Source organism: Scardinius erythrophthalmus (genome assembly GCF_964197995.2).
Source record: "Scardinius erythrophthalmus genome assembly, chromosome: 14".
Lineage (NCBI taxonomy): Eukaryota > Metazoa > Chordata > Actinopteri > Cypriniformes > Leuciscidae > Scardinius > Scardinius erythrophthalmus.
In genome coordinates this window covers 20891612-20915463 of record NC_138234.1, presented here as the reverse complement: position 1 = coordinate 20915463, position 23852 = coordinate 20891612, and the positions used below count along the sequence as shown (strand labels likewise).

Genomic DNA, 23852 nt, shown 5'->3' with positions numbered 1-23852 from the left:
TTTCCCATAGCTTGCGCTATCATACAAAATACATTAGCATGGGATAGAACATAGATAACATTAACACATAAAATGAAAAAACGTATTGTGTAACGCTTTAACCCTTTAATAAATAAGAGTATCCAACCTTACCTATATGTCAAATCAAGATTGTATGCACCATTATGAAGTCAAATGATCGACCGTTATGAGACTGAAATGGCCAGTGCTCTGATTTTACTGAAATGTGTAATTATGTTAATTTATTATTATTTTTGAGCCCAATTTTTGTAAAATCTAAAAATTGATTTTACATTATTTTACTCAAAAATTTGTAATAATGAATTATTTGTTTATTTTTTCTACCGGTCAAGTTTGGAATAAAGTTTTTTTTTTTTTTTTTTTTAAGAATGTTCATCAAGGCTGCATTTGATCAAAAAATACAGTAAAAACATTAATATTGTGAAATATTACAATTGAAAATAACTTTTCTATTTGAATCGATTTAAAAATATAATTTATTTCTGAGATGCAAAGCTGAATTTTCAGCATTATTACTATTAGCATCTTCAGTTTCACTTGATCCTTCAGAAATTATTCTAATATGCTGATTTGCTGCTCAAAAAACATTTCGTGTCATTTCTTATTAAAACATTTTATTTCTTCCAAGCATGCCAAAATGGTCAAATATTGGTTGTTGAATAGGTCTGGCATATATATATATTGCGGTTTGTCACTAGTCTAGTCTAGTCTAGTCTACTCACTAGTCTACTTTTACAGGTTAAAATGCATTACATTCAAAGTTGGCTGTTTTCATTGTATTTATTGCAAAGTTTTAACACTAGGGTTGACGATTACAAAGGTGTCACAAGGCCTAAAGTACGTCAGGGTTCCTCTGGTGATGCTAGAACATAGATTTGACTAATTTCATCTCATCTGTACCTCTGTGTATTAGGTTTGAGAACAGCAGCATCTTTGCCATAACTTTCGATCTCTTGTCCTCTGCTGGACAGCAGACATTTTCTGAAGTGAAAACCATGCACAACTACCTACCGGTCTTCCTCTGGGCCAGAGGAGGTCATTTCATTTTGGACCTTGGTTTTGACAAACTGTATGTTGTATTTGGGTTTTTGTGCCAGATGTTCTGTAATAATATTCTTGGCCCAAGCTTATTTTTTGTAGACTTTTAACAGCACATCAGTATCTCCTTTTGATGATGTTGCCTCTAAATAACTTGAAATAATTTTGAGTGTGTATATATTGTGAAATTGTTGTGAAATTTGCACCACCTTATTTTCTTGGCCCCATAGATGTAATATGTCTGTCCCTTCAGTGGACTTAATTCACTACTGTACATGATTCTCTATGGAAAAATCCCCTCTGGTCTCTCTCTCAGTAACTCGGTCTGAAGCTCAAAACATGTCTTCACTGTGAAACGTGTCAATATTGGATGTTCAGGGTATTTATACCTTGTAAGGACAAAAGAATTAGGAAATTTCAATAATAAAATAACGATACTTGCCATCAAACACTGTACATGAGTTCGTGTGTTTATTGACTTATGTTTGAGGCAGGAGTTTGCAGAGCTCAAATGGTAAGTTCTATTCCAATTCTATTTTCTTTTTCAGCTATTAATTAGATGCCTTTACTGATGCATTAGTGAAAAAACAAAAATACAATAAGGATCTGAATATTCTTATGTCAGAATAATCTCATCTTAAACTGGTTTTTGTCACTTATCTTACATTTTTATGTAAGATAAGATTTTTATCTTACATTTTTATGGAAGTAAGATTTTTATGTAAGCGTATATTATTTTCAGGTTTTTAGACTATTTGATGCCATGGACCCGCAAATGACTCGCTTCCTGAAACAAAGCCTGTTATATATTTTATGACTCTTATGTGTGAAAAATAGTAAGTGCGATATTAAGACAACATTAAAAATTAGCATTTTATTTATGTTCCTCCAGTGAATCTTGACCATTTCCACCACTGGTGATGGTAGTTATATTTTAGTAGAATAACCAGGATCGTCACTAGGTCATTTTTACTGGAGCACAAGCCCCAAATAAAATACCGCTGTATTTTAACTTCAGTAAAATATTATTGATAAACCTTTGTATTTGATCTGATTATCATTTTGTGTGTAGACTACTCTTGGTAAACTCTGTCCCAGTCGCCTTGCTATACCAATTTGGACCTTGTCAAAGTCACTCAGATCTTTATTCCTGCCCATTTCTTGGAATCGAATATTAATCGAAGCGAATGTGAATCAAATTAAATGTGAATCGAATGTGAATTTAATAGAATCTAATGTGAATAATTGAATGTGTATCGAATGTGAATGGAATAAAATGTGACTCGAATGTGAATTTAATAGAATGTGAATCCAATGTGAATCTAACTGAATGTGAAGCGAATAGAATGTGAATTGAATCGAATCAAATGTGAATCGAATATGAATCGAATCGTATGTGAATCGAATAGAATGTGAAGGGGAGGATTCTGGAATCCACTGCAGCTTCAATGTATATCTAATGAGTGATTATAATCAAAAATATAGCTGCGAGCAGCGATTACGGGCCCAAGCCGGAGGCACCGCAACCCCGATGCCTTTAGTTACCTAAAGGCACCGGGGTGGCGGTGCCGCCGGCTTTGGCCCTTCATCGCTGCTCGCAGCTATATTTATATATATATATATATATATATATATATATATATATATATATATATATATATAATCTTGAATGTATTTTTTATCATGTTGAAAAAGTTTGGTGTGAATAAAATAAACCACTTAGGAGGAGTAACTAAAAACTCAGAGTCTGACATATCCAAAAAATCCACATTCAAACCAAAATATCTGACTTCCTGTTGCTCGGAGCTAATGACTGTAAATTAGAAAGTTGTCCGGCTCGATGAGACCAATATGCGTACTGATTTTTGTAACTGTGGGTAAAAGTAACCCCCCCACTTTTGATAAAAGCATTTTGAAAGTGACACACTTCCTGCTACCAGTTGGTGGCGCTATAACTTTGACTCACAATAGTTACATCCATCTGACCGGCCTCTTACCATGAACACACTGCTGAAGTTTCATCAAGATCAGTTAATGTATGCAGAAGTTATAACACTTCGTGTTTCTCTTTTCTCGCCATAAATTTGTTTCCTCGCCACGGCCAAACCGTTCGAGATATCAAAAATCCGTCCGCAATTTAGCATCCTCAATGTCTTGACTTCATGCACACCGAGTTTGGTGGCGATTGGATGAATTCTCTAGGAGGAGTAGTTCACATTCCACAGCAAGCGTTTTCCAAACAACCCATAATAGCTGACTTCCTGTTGGGCGGAGCTAATAACTTAGACTGCGGAAGTTGTTCGGCCCGATGAGATCTATATGTGTACCGAGTTTCATATTAATTCATGCAAGTGTGTTTGACATATGGACCAAGTTTTCAGACCGTGTTCAAGGGGGCGCTGTTGAGCCCCCTGCCACGCCCGGGTACCAGCTTCAGCCCGGCACTGATGGCCGTGGGTTCTGACCTGTGTGTAAAGTTTCAAGAGTTTTTGAGCACGTTAAGGACCCCAAAAGCCCCTGAAACCTTGATTAACAATATAAAAGCAATAGTCAAATCCCCCCCTCCCCTCACACACACAGAGACACAGAGAGAGGGAGAGAAAATTCTTCAGAAAATCCACATTCAAACCAAAATATCTCTTTTCCTGTTGGTCAGAGATCGTTAATGTAAATTAGAAAGTTGTCCGTCTTGATGAGAACAATACACATACCAAGTTTTGTTGCTGTTGATAAAACTAACCCCCCCCATTTATGACTAAAGGTGGCGCTACTGAGCCCCTCACCACGCCCGTTTCTGAAACTTTGCACAAGTCTACGGGCTAATAAGTGTGATGTGTCTGTCGAGTTTCATTCAATTTCAAGTATGTTAAGAGTCTCAAAAGCATCAAAAAACAATATTAAAGTTTGATGCGTTGCCACGACAACAGTATTAAAGATATCAAAAATCCTTTCACAGGTCTACATCTGCCGTGTGTTTACATTATACACATAAAGTTTGAAGCAAATCGGGTAAAAATAAGAGGGTGATTTCAAAGCATTTTGAAAGTGACACACTTCCTGCTGCCAGTTGGTGGCGCTATAACTTTGACTCACAATAGTCACATCCTTGTGTTCGGCCTCTTACAACGAACACACTGCTGAAGTTTCATCAAGATCAGATAATGTATGCTGAAGTTATAACACACTTCCTGTGTCCCTTATTCGCCATAAATTCGTTTCCTTGCCACGGCCAAACCGTTTGAGATATCAAAAATCCGTCCGCAATTTAGCATCCTCAATGTCTTGACTTCATGCACACCGAGTTTGGTGGGGATGGGATGAATTTTCTAGGAGGAGTAGTTCACATTCCACAGCAAGCGTTTTCCAAACAACCCATAATAGCCGACTTCCTGTTGGGCTGGCGTGAAACTTGACAGAGGGAAAGTTGTTCGGCCCGATGAGATCTATATGTGTACCGAGTTTCATATTAATTCATGCAAGCGTGTTTGATATATGGACCAAGTTTTCAGACCCCGTTCAAGGGGGCGCTGTTGAGCCCCCCTGCCACGCCCGTTTCTGAAACTTTTCACATGTCTACTGGCTAATAAATGTGATGTATCTGTCGAGTTTCATCCAATTTCAAGCATGCTAAGAGTCTCAAACGCATCCGAAAAGAATATTAAAGTTTGATGCGTTGCCACGGCAACAGTATCTAAGATATCAATAATTCTTTCACAGGTCTACATCTGCCGTGTGTCTACATTATACACATAAAGTTTGAAGCAAATCGGGTAAAATTAAGAGGGTGAATTCAAAGAATTTTGAAAGTGACACACTTCCTGCTGCCAGTTGGTGGCGCTATAACTTTGACTCACAATAGTCACATCCATGTGATCGGCCTCTTACAACAAACACACTGCTGAAGTTTCATCAAGATCAGTTAATGTATGCAGAAGTTATAACACACTTCCTGTGTCCCATTATTCGCCATAAATTTGTTTCCTCGCCACGGCCAAACCGTTTGAGATATCAAAAATCCGTTCGCAAGAATTCATCCTCAATGTCTTGACTTTATTCTCACCGAGTTTGGTGGCGATCGGATGAAATCCCTAGGAGGAGTATTTCACATTCCATTGTATGCGTTTTCCAAACAACGTATAATAACCGACTTCCTGTTGGGCTTTTGTAAAACTTAGAGCACGAAAGTTGTTCGGCCCGATGAGATCTATATGTGTACTGAGTTTCATATTATTACATGCAAGCGTGTTTGATTTATGGACCAAGTTTTCGGACCCCATTCCAGGGGGCGCTGTCGAGCCCCCCTGCCACGCCCCGGTACCAGCTTCAGCCCGGCCCTGATGGCCGCGGGTTCTGACGTGTGTGCAAAATTTCAAGAGTTTTTGAGCATGTTAAGGGCCCCAAAAGTGGCAAAAAGGCAAAAAAAAAAATAATGAAGAAAAAAAAAAAAATAATCCTTACGAAAACAATAGGGCCTCCGCCCTTTCAGGGCTTGGGCCCTAATGAATCGCTACTTTTCCCAAAAAGAATCGCTACTTTTTAAAAATGAATCGCTACTTTAAAAAAAATGAATCATTACTTTTTAAAATTGAATAGCTACTTTCTAAAAAAATGAATCCCTACTTTTTCTTTCTATTCCTATATTCAAAACTGTTAGCTACTTCCATCCAAAATTAATCAATACGTTTATTTAAAATTAATAGCTATAACCATTCAAAATGAATCGATTAGTTTATTCAAAATGGATTGCTACTTAAAAAAAAAGAATAGCTACTTTTTCCAAAAAGAATCGCTACTTTTCAAAGAATCGCTACTTTTCCAAAATGAATTGCTACTTTTTTTAAATGAATCAGTACTTTTTCAAAATGAATCGCTACTTTAAATGAATCGCTACTTTATCAAAATGAATCGCTACTTTTTTCCAAAATGAATCGCTACTTTATCAAAATGAATCGCTACTTTTTTCCAAAATGAATCGCTACTTTCTAAAAATTAATCGATACTTTCTAAAAATGAATCGCTACTTTAAAAAAAATGAATTGTTACTTTATCAAAAAGGAATCGCTACTTTTTAAAAATGAATTGCTACTTTATCAAAATGAGTTGCTACTTTTTCAAAAAGAATTTAAGTCAGCGGCGCTTTACATTGCTAGGAATGTTTTTTCTGCGTGGAAGTTTTGCATTTGGTGAGCTAATAAATTATTAAAACTCAGTCGAATCAATATTTTGTGTACAGTTTTTTAATTATGCCATCCAGTATTGTGGACTCGCTCTCTCTTGTTTCATACAAACACAGCATTTTGTGACTTGTTTTGTACACAAGTGTAGGAACTGGACCTTGGAGTAGTGGAAGAAGGTTGCCTTGTCCGATGAGTCACGTGGACAGCCATGTGCGTGTGAATGCTCTGCTGGGAAACCCTGGGTCCGGCCGTTCATGCAGATGTAAATTTGACACGTGCTACCTACCTAATTGTAGGTGACCATTGTTGTGACTGTACACCCCTTCATGACAATTGTGGTCCTGGTGGAAGTGACTTCTTTAAGCAGTATAATGCACCCTGCCACAAATTGTTCAGGAATGGTTTGTTGCTTGGCGCGGTTTTGGTTGCACACAGAGGTCCAACAGCATATTAGGCAGGTGGTCATATTGTTTTGGTTCATTATTTTTTGTATTTTCATATTGCATGAAATGATCATACACTTTTTTCCAGTTTTATTTAGATGTGATGTAAATATAATCTTTAATACCTTTTAAATAATTCTGTGCATTACTTATGTATACAGGCATTTTTTGACAAGATAAATCTCTAAAAAAATATGCACACAAAAACATGTAACACACCCACACAAAATAAATGGATATGGGGTTAAAAGTAGACTGCATTACAGATCCATGTTCCTGTCACTGACCAACTTTAAAAATTAAAAACATAATAATATGACAAGACATTAGTCAATATATTAGTGACACCATAGAGGCATCCTTCTAAATAAAAATCAACATCACAACAGAAAGAGCAGCAGAAATAGAATCACTGTCCAAATACTGTATTGTGAGTGGAAAATATGAATTTGCAGATTAAAAAGTTCTAATCCAAACGTAACAGTCATTTTCAAATTAATTTGTGTTTTATAACACATTCCACACTCAACACAGTGGGCATGTTACCATCTTAAGAAATGACAAGTGAATTTATTTTTTTGTTGTTTCCCAAATAACAGAAAACAAAATAGACTCCGACTTGAACCTTGGGGGACACCCAAATTTACCAGTTAACAAATTTTCCTATGGAAAAATCCTTTTTTGCAGGACTAAAATAGCCCATTATTGCTATTACAGTACACTGATATTACTATATCAAGGCCAGCTTGTTATTATATCAAAAGCCTTGATTGTTGCATATGCATCTTAAATATGAAACTGTGAAAACTCTTAATTCAGCTATACAGAGCAGTGAGTTTAAAACAGTTGTCTTTTGAAAAAGTATTGCATATATAATATTTAAAATATTCACCTGGCCAACAAGCTCAAGGTACATGTTTTTTAGTTACATTAGGGGTAGTCTTAACTATACATTCATCAATGACAGCGAATTCCTGTGGATCAGTATATGTCCGGTACTTGGGAATAATCACGGTCCCAGTAACCACTGGAGAACAGCCAGTCCTGAGAGCCATTGTGTGGATTTGGACCTTGATGAAACCACCTGTTTTGGACAACAAGAAAAGGTTCAGATCAGCAAACACATAAAACCACTGATAGTTGATTATAACAGACCGTTTTGCCACATTGAGTCTCCTGGGGTCAGTCAACTCAACAGCCAAACATGCTTAAGAAAATGTTTCTCTGTTTCCCCCATTACAATAATATCTTTCTTTATTTAAGAGATTCAGTGGAGCATTTGGCTGTAACACTTAAACCGGGTGTAAAGTTTCACCCTGCTCTTGCAGTGGAAGGCCAGGGAGCTCTGTTTACATTGTCTTATTCCACATTAAAAATAGATTGACTAAGGGGACATAAAACAGCACTCATTCCTTTGGTGTGAAGTCCCATTTACATATGATAATCTAAAAAAAATACTGTAGAAGAGACTTACTATATGTATACATTTGGTCAAAAACTAACTATTTGAGGTTAATTTTTTTTTTTTTTTATCATAATGGCCCACACACAAAACAAATGTTTTACTATAATTATGTTGTTACAAATTGTTGCAAATGTTATTCTACCATAAAAAACCCTAATTGTGCAATAATTACAGACTGTGGTTACAAAGATCCCAGGAGTGATTCAGGAGTGAAACAGCTGCAGTTGAATGAAAAGGACAGAGCAACAAAGCAAGCGTCAAACCTGGGGCCCGAGGCAACGTTTCTGTTCGCCGCAGTCACAGGATGGATGATAATGCCAAAAGAAACGAAAGGGAAAATGGGGTTAAATGCAAAGGACAGTGTTCAGTTAACCAGGACTAAGAGTGCTGTTAAACATCAATGACTTACTTAAGTAGATACTGTTAAGCTATGGATAGAAAAATGGTGTAATAAAGTAAAATAAATGACTAAATTTAGTGTGCATAATAGAATTTGTTACACTGTAAAAAGTGATCAGTTGACAATGTAAAAAAGTGAGGAAACCTGTTGCCTTAAAATTGTTAAGTAATAAACTTCATGCGTAATTGAAAAAATTAAGTTATGTAAACTTAATTCCACAAGACTGATTTTTTTCAATTACGCATGAAGAATGAGTTTTCTCACTTTCTTTAAGTTGTCAACTGATCAATTTTTACAGTGAATGCAGTTAGTCACAAGCAAACCCTAATTTTACAACATCAAAAAACGTGCATAGCATCTGCAGTTATTTTTACAACATTTTACATAGTATTTGCCAACACTTTCATCAAAAAATGATGAAAATCATTTCATCACAATGAGATTCTGAAAAACAATGTTTGAAGGAGATCCCATTTTTTATTGAATATGATTTTTGACTACTAACTGTACTACTAACTGTAGTAACTTTTGGAAAAAGCGTACAGTAAAATTATTGTCTGAAAATACAAAACTGTAATATAATATTTCTGCACCTCGTCTTCCACTCATCATCCGACTTAGAGCGATTCTTACGTGCCGCCCTCTGTTTCTCCTCCAATCGCTTCTTCTCCTCACTAGCCAGGTCTGGGATGATCAAAAAAGAATTTCAATTTCAATGTTGCTGGTTTGCAAGAAGTTCTACAGATATGTAATATGGCATCATAAGCACATCATCAGCAATGGCACAAAGATGCACACAGGAAAACGCATACCGATGTCTCCGTTCTCCATGGCTCGAATGTCCGGCCTCAGTCGGCTGTCCGATTTTGGGATAACCGTTTCAATCTCTTTGACCAGCTCATTGAGTTGCATTGCGAATGTAGTGAAGTTGTACATCTTTTTATATGCAAATTAAACCAAAATATATATAAAAAAATTAGAAGATAATAAGAAACAAATGTAGAAAAAAAGTTCAAATGACAGCATTTGTGGCATAATGCTGATTACCACAAAAATTAATTCTGACTCGTTCCTTCTTTAAAAAAAAGAAAAGAAAAAAAAGAAGAAGCAAAAATCAAGGTTACATTGAGGCACTTAGAAAGGAAGTTAGTTTTTGGAGATTTTAAAAGCTCATAATTAAACCTGGATATAATTTTACACTGAAAAGTGTAGTACACATTTTCTTAAGTCTAAACTTTTACAAATTAGCCCCATTCACTTTTTTTAAAGAAAAGGAAGGACAAGGTTTCTCAGAGCGACAACTATTTTGGAACAGACCTGGGTAGAGTTTGCTGGTCTAGGTGGTATTCTCCAGAGCAACTGACTTCCTGGGATCACATCCAGTGAATCTCCACCTGGTTGAGGTGTTTCTTCTGAGTCTGATGTCTGAGATAGCTGAGAAACACCAAGAAAACAGTTATAAAACATGTAGTGCATCTCTTACATTTAGCCTTATTAGTCTGGCACTATTACAATAGACGGGTATCTTGACGAATGTTGTATGAAAACGTTCAGAAACACCTGTTTACTGCTTTTCTTGTCTTCCGACGCTTTTTTATCATTCTTCTTTTGAGTTTCGAACAGAACTGGGTCGACTATGTACATGCACTCCGTCCATTTCCCGTAAAGGATGAAAACCTTCTTTTTGCTATGTGGAATTAACAAATAATCAATGTAAAATGACGTGAACATTTACCATGGAAATTAAAAACTCAAACCACTGACCTCTTGTCCAGGATGTAGCCTTCAACCTTATGCAATTCTTTCCCAAAAAGGCCACACGGTTTGAAAGTCAAGCAGCATTTTTCACCAGTTCTATTGGCAAATATCAGTCAAAATGATCCGTCAAGGGTCAGCATTAATAGAGTTAGTAAATTGAAACCAGAACTAGTACATTTAATAAAGTTTGTAAAGTGAAACCAGAACTAGTACATCTAAAGAAGAGTCTGGTTGATACCTGTGGTTGATAACCTCCATACTGCCATACTGTTCGATCCACAGCTGTCCCACGATGATGTTGTGGACACAACACGTGGGGTTCGTCCATGTGTAAGCCTCATTATGCCTGTAACATGTTTAATATATGACAGTTACTAAATCAATGGGTGTCTGTGCGACAACTCGTGACGTTCTTATGGAATTATGTGTTTTTAAGGCAAAACTATACTATCAATGTCAAAATTTATCTGCAGTGGTCAGGTAGTACAGCAGTCACATGGTACAAGTCGGAGCTCTCCGACAAATTCTGAGTTTACAAGTTGTAATTACGAGTTCTACAAAGACATGAACACTTTTTACAAGTCAGAATTTCGAAATTACAATTCCACCATGGTGTGAACTCGCTTATTGGAACGAGGTTAAGAACAATTTCATGTGCTGTGAGGTTCACATGTTGTGAATTAGGTGAACATTTTTCATAAAAAGTTGAAATACCAACACTATCTCACGACCAATTCGTACGAATGATAAAAAGGTGGCTAATTCGTACGAATTCGTACGACCTCACTCGTACGAATTTGTACGATTTGTCTAAACCCACGTGATGGGTAAGTTTAGGGGCTGGGTCAGGGGTAGGTCATTCGTATGAATTCATACGAATTGGGCAATTAGTAAAATATGTACGATTTTGCAAAAAAATCGTAAAAATCGGACTAATTCGTACGAGTGAGGTCGTATGAATTTGTACGAATTAGCCACCTCGTAGAATTTGTACGTTTTCCCTTGAGATCAGGTTGGAAAAACATGTGCATACAAATACTAAATAGTCCACGCAATTATTAGCAAATGAGAACCAATGTAAATACTAATACTAATAGTAAAGCTCTATCGCACACGCTTACTTAGGAAGTTCTAGAGTGATGATGCCCTTAGGTTCGGCCTCCACGCTTTTACCCCAGAACTTCAGTTTGGGGTAGATGGAGCCATGAAACACAAAGTCCTTCTGCAATCCCTCGGCATGGAAGGCGCTGACAGGAGGATGGTGGCTCACTTGTTCCGATATCAGCCGGAAACCAAGATCATCCCTGAAGGTTGTGGAAAAAACATGGTAATTATCCCTGATATATTTATATTCACACACACACAAAGTTACAGTTGCAATGCTAATGTTAATGCTAACATGAATGCTAAAAAAAAAAAAAAAAAAAAAAAGCAAAAGTCATATTTGAAATGCTTGCGCTAAAAGTGCGGTCACATTAACAAAATTTTGTGGGTCCATTGCCTATTCTCATTAGTGTAGCAATGTATGAACCACGGCTCACACACAAGTTACTCTTAAACCAAACAACTTTTGCTGGTCAGCATGACGAATTTACATTGAATTGTTTGTGAAATCGTTCGTCCCTGTGTGAAATTCCAGATCGAATGGATTCATATTGAAATGACTGATTCGGCCTGCGAAAATTCACTGAACAATGGTAAATGTGACTGCACCGCAATGCTAACGTCAGTGCTAATAAACTAACATTCAATCTCTCACCTGACTAGCTCGTATGTTTCTCCTAGCAGGGGGTTGAAGGGTTTACCCGTCCTTTCCCACTGAGACGCCACGGCTGATACTGCAAACGCTGCCACACACTGGATAGAAAACACATTGATTAATTAACTAAGATGACAATCTATTGGTTAGACTAGATTCATCCAGGTGTCTATTAAAGATTTGGGACTTTGAAAACCTTGAATTCAAGAAATATCTGTTTAAGATGCATTAAACAGACCAATAAAAGGGTAAAGTAGTTCATAACAGTGGCGATTTAGTCAATTATTGCTCTGTCTATATGGGTCAATTTTGAGAGGTCAATTGTGATCACCAGTATTAAACTATGTTTTAATACAATAAGACATTTTATGATAGCACAGCATATGAATGAAAATATTTGAATTTATAGTGAAATTTATTATTTATTTATTTTACAAGATATTTAGTACAAGGTTAACTAATTTTTATGTGAGAAAATTTGAAAATTGGCCAAAGATGATGGAAAGTTGGCTGATTAATTGGCCATTAGACATATTTCATAGTTATTTAGCATGTTAGGCCTGTAAGAGTTTTTCCTTGTGTTTTCAGACATATAGAGGGTCATGTGTATATATATATATATATTTTTTTTTTCACCTTCATTCTCTCAATAGAGTCGTCTAAAGCATTGGCCTGATGGATGAGGTACGTGTGCTCCATATATTCTGTTAGCCTTTGTAAAAAGCTTAGCGGCTCATTAAAAATAACCGGCATGGTGATCTTAGACAGCTCCTGAAAGAGAGATGGAGAGATGGAATCAATCAAAACTTAATTGCTTAATTTGAGTGTTTTGAATGAAAAAGATATTGTCTAAAAGTTAAAGGTTACATGATAGTAAAATCCTCACCATCCCGATACACTTCCTCAGTATGCTCCAGATGCTGAAGTCATTTCTGGAGAACATGGGAGCAGGTAAACTTGTCCTGTGGAATAATTCAAAGGAACTGAACTGTGCCTTATCAGCTTCTGAAAAATGCCTGTTTACATTTAGAAATCACTAAAATAATGAAAAACGGACTAGTTAGCTGTTTTCATGGTAACTACTGTTGTCATGCAGACAGAAAACGTCTAGACTGGTGTTATCAGACAGGTAACGGAAGCTTTATATCTTATTCAGCAAAGCAAGGCCAGTGTCCCGATCAGTTTCAGAGTGCTCAAGATACTCCAAAACCTTCTATTTTATATTGTACCTTCTGAATGTAAATGTAAATTTACTAATTTAATAATAAAGAAATGTAGTGTGTGGTTAATTTTTGTTAAAGCAAAAAGTAAATATTGTGAGCAATATGAGAAGTCTCTAAAAAAAGAGGGTATGCATGCATCAAAGTTTAATGGACAACAAGAAAATCAATTACAACAAAGTGTGTGTGAGTATATATATTTAGAACAATGTTCCAAATACATTATTATAAAATAGAGGCATCCAGAGACATCCAATAAAAATACTCAACGATCAGATGCAAAGACAGTCAACTATCCGTCAACAGGCCATCAGTCAACATGCCAAGCCTTAAAAGTTCAAATTACGGCGTTAAACTCGGCTACCTCATCAATCTTTTACTGTTTCATTATGAGCGCCTCTTCTGGCCTTGGCTCGCTAAATTATTTACCACAAGATACAAACCAAAACAAAACAGAGAAGTTGCGTCTAAGAAACCGGGCAAATAACAACAAAGTGACATTAAAAAGCAAACTGGGCTGAATGTTACGTCTAAGATCACATTTATTTTTATATGAATTGTATAAGTTTGTTTTGATATAAAATGTCCAGTTACTTTGAACTTTGAACTTAAAAAAAAACATTTATGCAATAAATACTTTGCATAAAAGAGTTGGTATTGCAGTTTTTTTTTGTTTTTGTTTTTTGCATTCCTACCTGTGTTTCCTCACTCCATTAACTCTGGCCACCTCATCTTCATCCTCTTCCTCTCCACGACGGTCTTCCTGGGACATCCTGCCGCCGAGATGAGTTGGGACGCTGCAGTAGAGCTCGGACTTTAAGTCCTCTCCGTCTTCGTACGAGTGGCCGGCCGCCTCAAAACAGCTCAGCACGGTCTCAGTGTCCGAATCTGTGGCAACCCAACACAAACAGACATGGCTCAGCGGGACAATGCCTGGCCGACAGCAACAAGCTCTCCGAGGAAACCTGAGCAGGGGATCAGGTGACATTTAATGGAACCGGAAACAACCGGACACATCACTGAGAAAGGTGGCTCATGATTAAGAAGCTGATTCTGAATATTTACTTGTTACTGTAACAGTTGCTGACTGAAAGTATTAATTGGGCTCACGGTCTTTAGTGATATTGTAAATCATGGATTTCACATGACTAAGTGATAAGGGATGTAGGAATCATGACGTGATCATCTTTAATCTATACACTTATTAACTTGAGAAAACGTATAAAACTCATTGTCATAAAAGCAGATGTCGTTGAGCCTTGGTGCTCGTGTGGGAAATGCAGGTTTGAATTCAGTCTGCGCAATTTCACAATCCCATTCCTTGTACAGCATCTCCTCCTAATACATTTTCTGTCACTCTACTATTTTATTCAATAAAAGAGGCAAAAATATACACCTGAAAACATTACAGAAACGCATAGTGCATACTTACGATTCAAATAATACAAAAAACAAATATATGGGATGCTATTTAACTGTTCTCCAGTCACTCCATACTACTACATTATGTGCAAAATATAAAATATATTTTTGGCAAAATTATTCACAAAAGTGCACTAGGGGTGCACAGATTAGCAGATTATAATTTTTTATATTATAGCCACTGAGCAATAAACGGCCGATATTACACAGGTGAATAGGGTAAAATTTTTAACTAGCAGATATCACTATGAAACTTTCCCAGATGATTACCTACATTAAGATGAGAAAAAAAAAATGTATTACACGTTTTCTGTAATTTAATGTTTAAATATGCAAATTAGGCATTATCTAATTAAATATGCACTAATTTGCATATAAAAAAAAAATGAGTATTGGATAAAGCCAGGTTCAAAATTATTTTTTCATTGTGTTCACATATTAGATGGGGGAAAAATTACTGAGGGATTTATGGATATCAACTTCTGTTATCCTGTAAATCAGAAAATACTGTCAATAGCCTTAAAAAAAATATTTTCGCCATGTTTTTTGGAATAAAATGTTATATAAATGTTATATAAAGCTAGGAATAATATATTTACAAATCCCTCTGTAAATGTCTTCATAATATAACTAGGTACAAGACTGGAGAGTTTGGTGTATATAGGTGCTACTGAAGTGGAGATTTCGGACTTGGAGTATGAGAGAAAAGTCATTTTGAGAAAACGGGCTTTAAAAATTTATATCAGCCAATGAGATTGCGCATTTAGAGTTAAATCCCCTTGGTTCCTGATAAAAAGGAAATGACCATATTTGGATCCGACAGCACTGTACAGGAGAGAGCTTTCTAATGGTGTATGTGATGACAGGGAGCAGACAGCGATCGCAGAGCAGCATGTTGATTAAGAACGCCAACTTTTGTTGAATTTATGAGAAATCTACAGACGCAAACAGACAAAGTGTAGTAAAATAAAGACCTAAATGTGTATTTCAGACTTTTTTTCACAAGTCTGAGGCCCCGTCCACATTACTGCGTTTTCATTTAGAAATGGAGAATTAAAGCGAATACGATCTCCGTCCACACCAGCGTTTTAGCTGCGTATTAGAATGGATCTCCATCCACATTAAAACGGCTGAAAACGCGGATCACGTGACCATTCACCAACACTGGGCATGCGTGTGCCGGTGTAAACACAACTTCATTGATAAAATTATCCCACCATGCGCTGGTTCTTCCCGGGTTAACCAAAAACCGACGCTCCATGTACGGTCGATACCGCCGCTGCACACGGGAATTGTCACAGATCGCGTGAATAATAGCTTGCCTCCGGCGCATGTAAGCAGTTATAGCATTGTAAAATGCAGAATTTACTTGGACAACAGCTGCTAGCAAAGATATACGCCATGACTGATGACACCCAATCATAGAGCCGAGCGTGAGCCTCTACTATGTCATCGTTTCTAAAGTCCTCCGTTTTGACCCGTCCACACTAAAACGCCCTCCGGAGATTCAAAACGAAAAACGGGTCGGCAGCGTTTCTAAACTTCTCCGTTTTTGCCGTTTTAGTCTGGACGGGAGGTGCAAACGTAGCAAAAGGTCTCCGTTTTTAAACGAAAACACAGTAGTGTGGACGGGGCCTGAAAGAAGACATGTTATTGAAGACAAATATCCCAAAATCTCAAAACTGACCAGTAAAAAAAAAAAAAAAAAAAAAACGATGTTTTTGCCTGCCGTGTCTCGCCATAAATAACATAAGTAATCCAAAAACATTTAAATGTGTGACAAGTGTGTAATAAGTAAATTAGGCATAAGATTAAAACGTACGCACCAGACAGAGCGTCGTAGAACTCGTCTTCACTGCGGACGCTGCGGGGCGACGATCCTTTGACCAGCGACTGCTCCAGCTCATGATGTTCAGTGGCCAGCGTCTGCAGAGCCTCTGACAGGATTTTATTCTTCTCCACCTCGTGCTCCAGTTTCGAACTGCGTGCCTGGACAAACACACACACTTAGAAATCCACTATGCAGGAATATAATCTAGCATTTTACATGTCTGACCTGACAAAAACAGACTTGACGAATAACCCTTAAAGTGCCCCATACATGGAATACATGATACACCCATGCTCATGTTTTATATTTTCAATGTATTTGTGATCATTAACAACAACTTAACCTTGTAATGTTGTGATTCACCTCATACTTGGTTGGTTTGGTTCATGGCTAATATGAAGACTGTTATAATCACTATAGGAAAAATGAATAGAAAAAGAATTCCAAAAAAGTGGGCGGGCACTAATGCACTCCATGGACTTGTGCAGCACAGTAGATACATACTCCTTCCTGTCTGGAAAAAAGACCCAGGCACTGGTGCAGTGAGGAGCAGGTTTCACTGGAGGCTTCACAGACCTCCTTCAGCTTCTTAACGACTGTCACAGGCAATCCTGCAAGGATATAAAGAAGCACTGTGGCTTTAAAAATACAGATCTACACATGCGGTCGAGGCCAATCAAATGCAGCAGATGATTTAAGCTCTTACGTTCCACCAGGTCATCCTCTTTCACCATGGACAGGAGGACCAACAGCTCAGTCTCCAGTCTCTGATGGCACAACTCAGCCCGCTGCCACACAAAAGAGGAACAAGACAACAAAAAGAATTGTTAGAAAAAGGATATTAAGGAAGAGAAAGGTTATGACTGTAAGAAAAGGTGTGGGTCAACTTTACCACTTCCTGTGGTTAGAGTGAAAAAGGGAAGTCAGAATAAATGTTTGTGGTACTGTAGAAATATATGAGCATAAGATCATATCTATTTATAGTTCAATATAGTCCAAATAAAACCAAATAAACGGAATAATTTAAACTTTTAATTTATTTTTATTTTATTTTATTCATTTAAAAGTTTTAGTATGAATAAATAAATAGAAATAAATAAATAAATAAATACGAAAAAGAATAACAGAATAACTGAAAGAATAAATACATAAATAAAAATAAATAATAAATGAGTACATAAAGAATAAATAATAACAGAAAATAAATACAAATAAATAAATAAATAAATAAATAAGCAAATACAGAAAGAATAATACAGGATGAATAAATAAACAATGTAAAAAGAACAAATAAATTAAAAAATATATATAATACTCTATATATACACACACATATATATTGTTTTCCCTGCCAGTCATCTTTGTCATAATTCCTGTAAAAAAAAAGGTTGTCATATGATGAAGGTTTCAGAACAGCTACACGTCCTCGTAGAAGAGGAAGAAAGGGCAGTCATGTGCATTTTATCAGCTGATGTGATTGTTAGGTATGTACAATATGCAGAGGACATTTCTCACCTGAAGTGAGTCAGAAAGCTCATTTACAGACACAACGTCGTCTTCCTCTTCCTCACTGTCAGGGTCCTGTGAGCAGTAATGTGTGCTAAAAGCTGAATGTTCCTCTATGGCCTCCAGCCACCTCTGAGAAGTAAAACACATTCACACAAACTCACACAATGCTCTCCGCTCTAGATTAAACAAAGGAGCAGAAAGGAATCTCACTTTTCTGGTGTCTTCGGGGTTGTCCTTCTGTGACACTTTGAAATGGTGAACGCTGTCATCAAAGTATTTGACAGTGAAATAGCAGTTATCTTTCGCTTTAATCTGAAAGATGCAAAGAAAAGGAGTCATTCAAAACCTCATTAAGCATGAATCAGCATCTTATGATAAATCATAAAATCAATCCTACCATGCACTGTGCTTGTGTTAGCGGTTTGCAAACTTGCCGACGTGCGTTTGAATCTACATCTGACCTTGATGAGTTAAAAATAGGATTAAAAATTACAGTTTTCAAATATTTTTTTCTGCATCTTTAATTTCAGCAATTTTGCTATCATTCAATTGTATTATATATGAAAATTTCTATTAAAATAGCATTACATTTTGGAAATAGAGGCAGATACTCACTGTTTAGGGTACCATGACAAGACTCCATCTTGAAGAACTACCCAGTAGGAGCGCCAGCCAAAGAATCTAGAGCTCTGCAACAATAAATTAAACAAACAATAAAATGAATTCAAGAAAAACAGAAAAATAAGTAAAAAATAAATCAAATATATAATAAAAACAAGTACATAAATATGAGAAAAATAAATAAATAAAAATAATAAATGAATAATAACAGATTAAATAAAGAATAAACTAATACATAAAGAATAAATAATAACAGAAAAATAAATACAAAAAAATAAATAAATACGGAATAAACAATAAATGATTAATAACAGAAAAGGCAGAAAGAATAAATAAATGAATACATAAAGAATAAATAATAACAGAAAAAATAAACAAATATATACAAACAAATATGTAAATAAATACGAAAAAATAAATAAGCAAATACAGAAAGAGTAAATAATACAGAATAAACAATGCAAAAAGAATGAATAATAAATATAGAAAGAATTATATATATACTATAGGTTGACAAAGCATACCTTCCAAAGAGGCCCCTCAAATGTTTTAACATGCCGCGTCATGCCCTGTGGGATCAAACGAAACCAAATTCACAACATTGTACACTGATTTCACTGTAAATGAGTGTAAATTATGCTAAATATTATGATATCCGGTGATGGACAAGGTATTTTTGAAACAAGCCGCACAAGTTATTACTAAAATATTGCATACATTTGTGACACTCTTACATCGGAAGTGTTCAGTTAAATGAACCTACTTTCAAAACATTTCCTGCAATGATCTGCTTCATTTCCGCATCATTAGCCAAGTCAAAAACAGTCTGATCTGAAAACAAATATGCAAAAATAAACATCAGCGTGTTTCGGGCGACCACAATATACCCTTATAAAACACATATATTTAATGATTCATATAAATTTGTAGACGTACTGAATTGATAGAGTAAAAAATTGGACTATGACATTAACAAAACGGACATTAATTGAGAATATATTGACTTTTAACACGACAGCTTTGAATGCATTAAAAAATGATGCAACAATAAGTTGGCGCTGGGTACCGTTTTTGTTCTTGACGTTAGGGTTGGCCTTGTGCTGCAGGAGTTTGATGGCACACTGTTTCTGACCCCTGTAAGCGGCGCAGTGCAGCGGCGTGTTTCCCAGCAGGTCCGTGCAGTTTATGTCCGGGGGTTTCTTCATGTTTAGCTACGCGAGTAACAAGAGAGTTATCATCAACGTTTAAACAATGTTACATGATGTAGACGTCTTTAAAATGGTTAGGCAAAGGTTACCAGTCTAGCGAGGGTAGATATGGTTCCTTCCCGCGCCGCCTCCAGCAGCTGCTCCTCTAGTTTCCTCTCTTCAGTCCTCTCCGCAGCTAGTTGGTAAAAAAGTATCAGTAATAATCTAGTGACAAAAGTAATCACTCTTTTTTACAATTTAGTACATTTAGTAGATGGACGTTTTCATGCAATTTCAGCACGCTTACCCTCCAACATGCTTTTGATCTCAGCGCACTGGGTAACATCTTTAGGTATCTGCGCTGTCCCATTGATGACAGAAGGACAAGCGTCATATTGAAGAAGCAACATTACAACCTCCTAAACAGCAAAATCAGCATTCGGTTAGTATTCAGAGTCCAATCAGTGTTCGCCGTTCTGCAGACAATCTGTATTCAGCATTCAGGTACATAGTTATGTTGGTTAAAAACATCAAATTAATTATGAATATTTTATTAACAATTAACATATTACTAATTATACGATGATAATAGTAATGTCATTATTATTATTATCATTGTAATTATAGAATGTGTAATAATAATTATTATTTGTTTTATTTGTTTTTATTATAATTATTATTATTACAATTCTTGTTGTCATATTTATGGCAAGTTCTTTTGTCAATAAATGTCAATAAAAACATAATATTCATTATGAGTATTTTATTAATAATTATAATATTTTGAGTTGCATAATAATAAAATAATATTATTAATAAATTATAAATAAAACACAATATTCATGAGTATTTTATTAATAATTCTAATATTTCTAATCGCATAATAAAATAATATTATTAATACATTATAAATAAAACATAATATTAATGATTAGTATTTTATTAATAATTATATTACTAATTGCATAATATTATAATACATTATAATAATTAAATAAGTCAATAAAAACATAATATTAATTATTTGTATTTTATTAATAATTAGAATACAACTAATTGCATAATAATAATAATAAAAACATTAATAACATTAACATTTATATTATTGTAATAATAATAATATGTATAACAATAATAAATTATTTTATTAATAATCACTATTATTACCATTGTTGTCATATTTATGCCAATTTGTTTTAAGTCAATAAAAACATAAATATTATTAATTAATTACTATAAATATTAATAATTAGAATATCACTAACTGCATAATAATATTAATATTAATCAATTGTAATATTATTAATACATATTAATACAATTATTGTTATTAACTAATTATAAAATGTATAATAATTAACAATTTTTTTTATAAATAGCCTACTGTTGTTGTTTATTTAATTAGTTTATTTATGGCAAGTTGTTTTGTGATCTGAAAGGATGCAAATGTATTGCTATCTTTGTTTTGGGCAGTCTAATTGTTAAGCTACACATTTATATATAAAAAACAGTCAAATGTTTATAATTATCCAGAAACATACACTAAATAAATTACTTTACCTTTGAATTCCAAAGTTGGGTGTTATTTTCTTTCTTTCTTTCTATATTTCTATCTATCAAATAACCGATTATCACTCTTAGCTCTAGCTTATATCCATATTCTCAGTGCATTATGATATATTATAGAAGTATACGTACTTTCCTCCCTGTGAATGCTGCTTTATGGAGGGCCGTGTCTCCGACATTATTTGGCAAGTTGGCATCTGCTCCAGCCTGTAAGAAGCACAGATGAGCTCAAATCAGAAACTCCCACAAAGCCATTCTTCTCATAATACACATACTCATATATCATACATAGAACGTGTGTTATATCAAAAGCCTGAGATGATCGATACCTTCAGTAATGCCTCAACAACATCCTTATGTCCAAAGTAACTGGCCAGATGAAGAGGCGTCCAGCCATGATTTGATTTGCTCTTGCCTGACACAAAGCAAAGCCATTAGAAGTGCTCAGAAATATCTAGAGAGATATGAACGGTCAAATGACGTGTCCTACCCTTGCAGTTGATGTCGATCTTGGCCTCCTCCTTTATCTTGGACATCAATAGCCTCTGGATTCCTTCTAGGTTCCCGTTCCTGGCATCCCTGAGGAACTGCTCCTCCGGGTCCAGCTCCTCCATGGCCTTACCAAAAAACAACAACATTACAAATCATAAACCTGAGCCAGTAAGTGTGAAGAAGAGCAAGCCTGTGAGGAATTTTATCTGGAACACCAACAATCAGAAAGTCATTCGATGCTTCAAGATGTTGTGAAATCCATTGTCATTTTTCTTTGCGCTGATCGACAATTATGAGGGCAAATTCTTTTAAATGATTTCCTTGTTTAGTTTGGAGGAAAAAGATAACAAGCACATGACGCCACTTCGAGACGCAGGAATTTTTATTAAAAATAGAGCCGACGTGAAGTTCAGGGTTTTGAGGAATGTTTATTTGATTAGCTCTCAATCATCATTGTATATGTTTTTGGGTTACACACAGAGTAATTATACATTTAAGTACTGAGTAATAATAATTAACTACATGTACTTACTATAGGGTTAGGGTTAGGATGAGGGTTTGGTTTAGGGTTAGTTGCTGCACGTAATTATGCATCATTTATAGTGATTACTTCAGTAACATGTGTAACAATGACACTGTAGAATAAAGTGTTACCCATTTTTTCACCCACAATAAAAACATCACACATTATTAGAAGATAGAGTGAAAAATTATTTTTATACTCATTTTATGCAAGTATGCAAGTTAGGATTATTTATAAAGCACATTTAATATACAGCTTCCATTGTTCAGGTCCTGTCAGCTGTCTAGCGAGAAAGTGAAAACTGTGCGATGAAAACTCTAATATTTGAGGGGAAAAAAGTCTGAATTGTGGGATAAAATGTCAGTTGCCTTTTTTAATTTAATTGAATTTTTATTCAGTGGCGGAAACAAGCTTTCATAGCCTAAGTACGAGCATCATATTCTTCTATCTATATCATCCTATATGAAGCGCGGGAAACATGTGCAAATGTATTATTTTTTTATCAATAAACATCCAAAAAATTCATAGATTTGTCGTACTAATCCGTAAGTCAGGCTTTCAAGAGTTCAGACATCGACGTACAACAGCCAGTGAACCAGCAAAGAAAGAAAAATGTCTTGGTATGCAGATTAACAACGTCACGTTAAACGCGATAAGCGTTTGGTAAATCATAAAGCTTTCTTTGTGTTCAGAAGACTAATGTAGGTCAGTAGCCCAAAGGAAACATGTAGTATATTTACGAGCCAAACTAAACTTAAAACGACTTAAAAGGATAAAACTAGGCAACCATTTTAAAAAAGCCTCGAAACCCGTTTTTATAAACTTGTCAGATGTTGTCAGCAGGATGTGGGTTTATCACTTGACTTAAGAATTAAGTGAGAATTTGGCCATGAGCTACGGTCAAAAATAGTCGGAGATGCAAAGCAGAAACATGTTATATATATTAATCAACATTCTATGATGAGTCAACCACTTTCTAAACATTTTAAATGAAACTTATTAGAATTTTATTATAAATATATTTACATATCTTCCTTAAAATATAGACATAAAGGAGACTTGCCTGTTTTTGAACGTTAACGCATGACTTGAGGTTCGAGACACGCTACCATCCCTAATCCAGAGTCACTCCGGAATAAATAACGTTACATTAAAAAAAAAAATTTCATAAATTGTGCTTCATCATTGATAGATTTGACAAAGCATGTGATGCACGCTTCCTGTTTGTGTAACTCACACATGTGGTTCTTTCCTAATAGTGCAAAGTTCTTTACAAGCATCTTCAACAAACATCTTACAATCTGTTGTGCAACTACACACAGAATATGCGCGTGCCGACGCTCGCGAAATGAACGCAAACACACACTAACATCACACGGCAGTATATGAATGAACAGCTGACTGACAAAACACATGATGA

The 23852-nt window shown here is 35.5% G+C and overlaps 2 protein-coding genes across 6 annotated transcripts in view; one reads left to right on the top strand and one right to left on the bottom strand.

Moving 5' to 3' along the window:
- Window positions 1-1513, top strand: part of ttc39c (tetratricopeptide repeat domain 39C) — a 16001-nt gene extending 14488 nt beyond the window's left edge. The window contains exon 15 of one of the 2 annotated variants that reach the window (XM_081384524.1): window positions 1-1513. This exon is cut by the window's left edge and continues 426 nt beyond it. Coding sequence is in view for 1 of the 2 variants with exons in the window: in XM_081384525.1 (XP_081240651.1) it covers window positions 935-963 (29 nt within the window). In the remaining variant the exon portion in view is untranslated. The other variant, XM_081384525.1, reaches the window with a different exon arrangement.
- A 5240-nt stretch (window positions 1514-6753) lies between these two features.
- osbpl1a (oxysterol binding protein-like 1A) lies at window positions 6754-23843 on the bottom strand. 4 transcript variants are annotated; one of them, XM_081385307.1, is made up of 29 exons: window positions 23496-23843; window positions 21908-22034; window positions 21747-21832; window positions 21550-21624; window positions 20159-20270; window positions 19962-20047; window positions 19731-19875; window positions 19428-19495; window positions 19189-19233; window positions 18659-18732; window positions 18441-18504; window positions 18254-18355; window positions 18050-18172; window positions 17241-17322; window positions 17039-17145; window positions 16530-16692; window positions 13977-14169; window positions 12948-13023; window positions 12698-12832; window positions 12062-12159; window positions 11424-11606; window positions 10541-10648; window positions 10309-10398; window positions 10105-10231; window positions 9862-9978; window positions 9357-9480; window positions 9138-9228; window positions 8408-8428; window positions 6754-7763 (listed from the first exon to the last, which is right to left on the bottom strand). In XM_081385307.1, exons 2-29 carry the CDS (start codon window positions 22029-22031, stop codon window positions 7661-7663), a joined length of 2922 nt encoding a protein of 973 aa, XP_081241433.1. In that variant the 5' UTR covers window positions 22032-22034; window positions 23496-23843; the 3' UTR covers window positions 6754-7660. The 4 variants fall into 4 exon arrangements, 3 of the variants coding, with proteins under 3 accessions (XP_081241433.1, XP_081241434.1, XP_081241435.1); XR_014031608.1 differs by lacking the exon at window positions 10105-10231 and having other exon boundaries at window positions 6764-7763; XM_081385308.1 differs by lacking the exons at window positions 17039-17145; window positions 17241-17322; window positions 18050-18172; ... (10 more) ...; window positions 21908-22034; window positions 23496-23843 and adding an exon at window positions 16898-16948 and having other exon boundaries at window positions 6755-7763.
- Window positions 23844-23852: the final 9 nt, after the last annotated feature.

Coding starts and splice junctions, on each gene's coding strand:
- osbpl1a (XM_081385307.1), bottom strand. CDS start 22,031: ATGGAGGAGCTGGACCCGGAGGAGCAGTTCCTCAGGGATGCCAGGAAC. Junction 18,505..18,658: donor TTGTCATGGTACCCTAAACA/GTGAGTATCTGC, acceptor TAACTCATCAAG/GTCAGATGTAGATTCAAACG. Junction 10,399..10,540: donor ATGGAGGTTATCAACCACAG/GTATCAACCAGA, acceptor ATTTGCCAATAG/AACTGGTGAAAAATGCTGCT.